The 6,035-nt window shown below is 37.9% G+C and overlaps 1 protein-coding gene across 1 annotated transcript; it reads right to left on the reverse strand.

The window, feature by feature from the left end:
• Nucleotides 1-2,597: 2,597 nt before the first annotated feature.
• Nucleotides 2,598-5,606, reverse strand: LOC143449912 (uncharacterized). Its single transcript, XM_076950248.1, has 6 exons — nt 5,388-5,606; nt 5,065-5,274; nt 4,178-4,290; nt 3,912-3,998; nt 3,033-3,183; nt 2,598-2,884 (listed from the first exon to the last, which is right to left on the reverse strand). The coding sequence occupies exons 1-6, from the start codon at nt 5,493-5,495 to the stop codon at nt 2,678-2,680; spliced, it is 876 nt and encodes a 291-aa protein (XP_076806363.1). The 5' UTR covers nt 5,496-5,606; the 3' UTR covers nt 2,598-2,677.
• Nucleotides 5,607-6,035: the final 429 nt, after the last annotated feature.

A 6,035-nucleotide genomic window follows, 5' to 3' on the forward strand; every position in this document is an offset into this window, starting at 1 on the left:
ACATTATACATGTTGAGTTAGACCATACCATTACAGATGGTGATGAAGTCACAATGTAATTATTACATGTAGATTAAATTAAATACAGAAATTTTTGATGAATACACAGTGATTTTTATACCTGGTATCATGTATTTACACCACAAAATGCCAGCACACGGACAAACTATGGCAGTTTTCAATGAAAACGCGTTCATTTAAAAGCAATAATTTTGAATAAGAATGATGAACACATCTTTTTCATTTTTTAAAAAAACTGGTAGCACAAATTAACAAACTTTCTTTTCTGCTTCTTATAAATTGACATGCAGGCATGAAAGCATTCAGCCGATATATTTGCAAGTTGACAAATTGCCTTGTGTGTCCACACTTTCCACACTGGTAAATAAGCATATAGTGTAAACACAGAATTTGGCTTACACCGAGTTTTTCTAATTAAAATTGCTTTATTTTCGGGCGTTGCACAAAACGAGCAAATTAAAAAGTTTTGTGTGTGTGAGCCACGCTTCCCACTAAAGAAATGACATTTACAGCAAACAACTGCAAAATTTACCATAAATGGTAGAATGGCGTATTTCTGAGCTTTGCCTGGGATGTAAACAACTGCAGATGTGTGTAAGTGCATCGCAAAATAGACAATTCCTATTGAGTTTTACCAAAACATGAAAACATCATCATCAACACCCCCGGCTTCAGATACTTTAAACTTTCACGAGTTCTGAACCTTAATACCCAGTATGGAATGTAGGTTCTTTGTGCACCGGACAGCGTAATTTTCAAAGACGGGTGTGTACCAGTACAGGGCTTCTCAAACTGTAGGTCGCGACCCAGCTTGGGGTCGCAAAATGTAATTTTGGGATCGCGAAACAAATTAAATTTTTATAAATTAAATTTTTTTTGATTACTTTTTATTGTGTGCATTTGTATGATTTAGCCAGAGACAAAAATACGGTATCACTTGAGATTTGTAATTGGACGTTTATTGTTTTAACATCATTAGTGTGATAGGCTACCTCTCAAGGGGTCGCAGACCCAAAAAGTTTGAGAAGCCCTGCACCAGTAAACTACAAAAATTGTGCAGCGGTATGCATCAGTGTGCACCAAATATCGCCGTTTGGGAATTGCTTACTTTACAAAGTCGAACATGTCCGTTATACACAACGCTTTCTTTCCACACAGTTGGCTCAATACCGCAGCATGTCAACATGTTGCAATGACGTTATGGTATTATCTTGTCAAATATTTCCATGCCAGGATAACAATCTTATGTTGCCATCTTTTTTTAGGTAAGTTTTGCTTTACAGTGACGGTAACTTTCCAAATTTCCAGTTTCTGTTCTAAAATATCGACCTTAACCAAGTCGAACACCACATTGACAAGATTGATAACATGGACTTGATAGAAATCTTGCGCGAAGACGTTTTTCCAAGCGACTCATGCTTGAAGCTTGCAAAAAGAGGAATTGACGTATCGCTGAAAATCACAGATCTTTTAGCTCTTTTCAAAAATAAACGAAAAATTCTCGCATCGCTATTGTGGCACATGCTTGGTACTAACAAGTTAATATCTTCGCAGGATGCTTATATCACACGTTTTAAAATTGTAAGTTTGTGTCCAGTGTATAGCACCTCGGTGGCGCCGCAGTTGTAAACATGTGACGATAGGGCTCGATTCCCAGTATAAAATGTTAAACAAAGACAATTCAAATATTAAATTATCGTTAAAATTCCTCTGTCTCACTACGGCAAATAATCCGTGATAGTTAATCGTCAATTTTTGACCTACGAACGGTCTTGACTGGTCTGGAGGAAAGTGTGGTACGGGAACACTTAGCCTAGGTTGGTCTGCAACAAGCCAGTTTCGAGACAGAACACAAAATACGATTCGTTTGTTTACTGCTCACGTCGCTCTCCGATCTCTCTAGTTGGTAATTTGTGACATGCAAATTTCAACTAGTTTGTAAGTGACCTCAGAAGGTAATGGAGTATTTTCCGACTAGTACCAAGCAGTCCATAAGTCACAGAGCGTCTGATCACTTTGGACCTATTTTTGGTTGATCTGCTACCGCTCGTCGTTTATCAGGCTACCAAAGTGCAAAGACAAGTCGCTGATTGCACGAGGCCGCGTTAGTGGTATTGCAAACCGTTCGTAATCGAGCACAGACCACTTCAAACCGTCACCGACAGCTTCATCAATCCCCGACCATCACCGCAACCATATTAGTTAAAGTCGGTGGCAAAAAGTATCTCTGTAAGTGGTCGGAAGTAGGTCGCTTATCGCCTAGGCCCTAGGCCTTACAGTGTGATTGGAATCAAGTACAGGTGACTGGTTCCAGCGGTTTATCAGAGACCTATTATTATTTTGGATTGAGTAAGAAGTCTAATTTGTTTCACGTTTTATCAACACTTTCCACAAAAATGTACTTTTATAAAATTACATGGAACGCTACTTTTTATTTAGAGTAACGGTGGCGTCGCTTTTAACTAGCATTTGCCTACTTCTGCTTGTTGCTTATGTGCATGATGTCAAAAATCATCGTCTTTCTTTCCTTAGTTTCGTTATGAAATTAGAGTACGTCAAATCACAACTGAGTTGCGTTGTTAAATTCATCATAACGTCAATTCGAAATAGTAAATAGTTGTGGCCGCGAGAGCATGATATATTCAACAACATTATTTCAGGAACTTAATTCTGGATCTTTCTGCTGTTTCTGTAGTTTGACTGCAACCGCAAGCGGAGAAGTCGACCTCTCTTCGTCATCTGTAAAATCTGCGAAGGTTTGCTGGCTGCAGTTGCTTTGCTTTCTTCTTACCGAGTATTTGTGGTGCGGACCAACAAAAGGACTTAACCCGCTGTGTTGAGATGGGTTTGGTGAAGTCGCTCGCTGGACAGTTAATTCATATAAATTACAGTTAATTCAATTCATGTACAGTTAATTAATATTTCATCATAATTCATTGTTTACTTTTTATCACCTATAGCCTATGATTTGATCAATTACTGGATTCACAATTGAACTGTCAACGATTTACTTTTACAATCATAACTTCATCCGAGGACAGCAAAGGTGAGGGGACTCCCATAGCTTTGCCTTTACTTCTTCTTCGTGATTTCCGCTTGGTGGCAGCACCGAGCATTCCTTGTTGGACGTTAAGTAAGGAGACTGGTAGACCGCTCGGGCGTCTACAGTAAAAATCAGATTAAATAAAACAATGCTTCGTATGTTTTCATTTCATTGGTTTACCTGTAAAAAGAGGAATCTCTTACTAACGGTAAACCTACAGCTACAGAAAAAATATGTTTGAAAGGTTTTTAATCATCTTGTAAAAGTAGCATATGCAACGGCATTTCCAAAATAAGTAGGCGGTAGAGTAGTCTGAATTGAGTTTCGACATTTAAGCCGACTTGCTAATTGTACTAAGCATGCTAGCGGTGAAATTTTCAACCAGCGTGCCAGACGAAGCGTCAGCCGTCAAGCTTCTTCCGCCGTGGAAATCTGGGACTGTTATTTTCTGGTATCTCACCACGCAATTACTGCGTCATCCGTCAAGGATGAGTGAGCGCTCTTGTCTCAGACCTTCCCAGGGTTGAGTGAAGATACCCACAAAGCCCTTAAGCAAGCTTACCGCCACAATATCAACATACCAGGTAGTTTATTATAAAGTAAGACATTCTTTTAGTTTAATATTTGTGGTACCTAGTTAATTATTTTAAAATTGTAATTTCAATTTCAAAAAAATCAAGACAAAAATCTGCCCTGATGAACAAACAAACGTCCCGTGAAGTCGAATTGAAGCAACGATTTTTATCGGCAGCTAACCAACCTGGTTTGTATCCAAAATATGTTACTTTCTGCTTTGTTTCTTTTATAACCTTAACCCCACAATCCACTAAAAATCCTTGCAACTTACTTCCCAATAGAAAAGGGCTGATCGTCATACTGTGAAGACAGTGAAGTAGGCCTATCCTCTTCCAAGCTTTCTCTATCTTCCTCGTCACTAAACAATGAAATAACGTTGCGTTGTTTTTATGTTGATTTCTGGAATTCACTAAATATCTTTTTCAGTCATATTTTTCCATCTTCACTGTTTAGTTGTTTCATTTTGTAGAATTATTCAACAAATTCGTTTTTGAACTGGTTAAGTTTCAGTTTGTTATCTGTAAGCTACTGTTATACCGAACAATGTGTTGATTTATAGTTTCTTCAACTTTCTCCATCGTTTCACTACAGAGCATTAAACTTGAAGCTATAATTGTGTGTCTGGTGGTTGAATCATCGTTTAAAAAATCCTATACAAACACTTCAATATATAATAATTTTAATAGGCTAGATGCATATGATCCAAGCAACAAACCGTATTATCCGTATTCGCTCAAACGATTCAAAGAAAGTAATAAAATTTCAATAATATTTTTATTATTATTATTATTATTATAAGCCGAACAAAAACGTATAAATTAATACATGTTTTGCTAAGTATAAAGGAAGCCAAGTAATTATATAGATGTAAAGTAGAGATGAGAGCTGAATTTCCCCAGCCACATGCTGTGTAACTTGTTTTCAGATACGTGGGTTTGTCGGGATCAAGAGTCACGGCTAATTTGGATTAATTTAGAAGACAGGTCGGTATGAAACTTTAAGCCCTACACTGTACTGTAAAGTCTTTATGATAGGCCGGATTTCTCCGATGCAGAAAGTTAGCTTATGCGCCAATTTTCTAGCGCAGAATTGCAGTTTTGTCCTAGCCTATACAGTATTCCGTTAAGTATTACCGGTAAAGGCCCAAGTTGCCGTGTCGCAAATTTTTTATCACATTTCTTGGCTTATTTATTCGGCGCAGTAATAGTATACCTTACCACAGGGTTTTAGCTGAAACGGCACACGTTAAAAATAGTTGTCGCCGCCTCTGTTTGTAAGTTGTTTAAAATAAACAGAAATACATAAGCTTCTGGTTATGAGCCCAGTCGAATAATAATAATAATAATGAGATTAGGCTACAGGATTATTGACTAAGTATATACTGTAGCTATCAATTTGTCCACGTTTATTATCGTTTTATGTACCTCATCCGTCAGATTAACCAGTGTGGATAGGGTCGAGTAACCAGCTGGAAGATTCTCTACCGATAAATCATAAGTCGTTATAAAGTTTTGGACGTCATTCGCTGTTACTTCGCTTTGTTCATCTTTTTGTAGTGCTTTAAAAAGCAGGGTTTTTGCAAACTTCAAAAGTTCGTTAGCAGTTGCAATGGTTTCTTTTGCTTCTTTTCTAACCTAGCACACAGTACACGCATCCATGTTGTATACAAACAGTGATTTAGGCTAATCAATGTGCACTTTCATGAATTTGTATCACTATAGTCAGTACAAGTGAGCCATTTATTTACCTTTTTAGCGTAAACTCGACTTGCTCTAGCGTGGGCTTCTGCTCGTTTTGAATCTTCACTCGCTTTTACTGCGCAGGCAGCAAGCCTGACAATATCTTCAGTCTTCATTTTTCAAAATGCTTATGACTAAATTAAGTTAACTTACCAGGAAATGATGTTACAGGAATTGTTAAACAAAAAGAAACACGACACTCGATATTTCATGTACAGTATTTTCATTTTTACGCTTTTACATTGCTAAGACTGAAGGTTGATGTTTTCGCAACAATGCTAATAGCATTATGTGATAACAAAAGTTACTATTATTAAACATTCTTCAAGCATTCGTCATTCATTACACAGCATCTGGTTAGGGGGACCACCAGCTGCATGATTCATGATAGCAGCGTGAGTCGGGTAGCTGGTGACTGTCATTATGAAGTGTTTGTTTTCGCCGGTCTAGAGTAAAAGCTTCGACAGCTGCGTGGTGTGATCGGTAGAGCGTGGCGAGTCACGTGCCCACTTAAGCAACAGGCCGCGCGACAATTCAATTTCTTTGAAGCCTCTCTCTCAAGTATTTTTTAAACTGTAATTGATTTCGGCGTAAGGTATCGCTAGTCAGAGCTTAGTCTAGTGATGCGTTGATGTGAAATGCAGGATTCTGTTTTG

This window comes from Clavelina lepadiformis, chromosome 3 (assembly GCF_947623445.1).
Source record: "Clavelina lepadiformis chromosome 3, kaClaLepa1.1, whole genome shotgun sequence".
Lineage (NCBI taxonomy): Eukaryota > Metazoa > Chordata > Ascidiacea > Aplousobranchia > Clavelinidae > Clavelina > Clavelina lepadiformis.

Coding starts and splice junctions, on each gene's coding strand:
- LOC143449912 (XM_076950248.1), bottom strand. CDS start 5,495: ATGAAGACTGAAGATATTGTCAGGCTTGCTGCCTGCGCAGTAAAAGCG. Junction 5,275..5,387: donor GTCGAGTTTACGCTAAAAAG/GTAAATAAATGG, acceptor ACTGTGTGCTAG/GTTAGAAAAGAAGCAAAAGA. Junction 2,885..3,032: donor ATGAAGTTATGATTGTAAAA/GTAAATCGTTGA, acceptor TTAACTGTCCAG/CGAGCGACTTCACCAAACCC.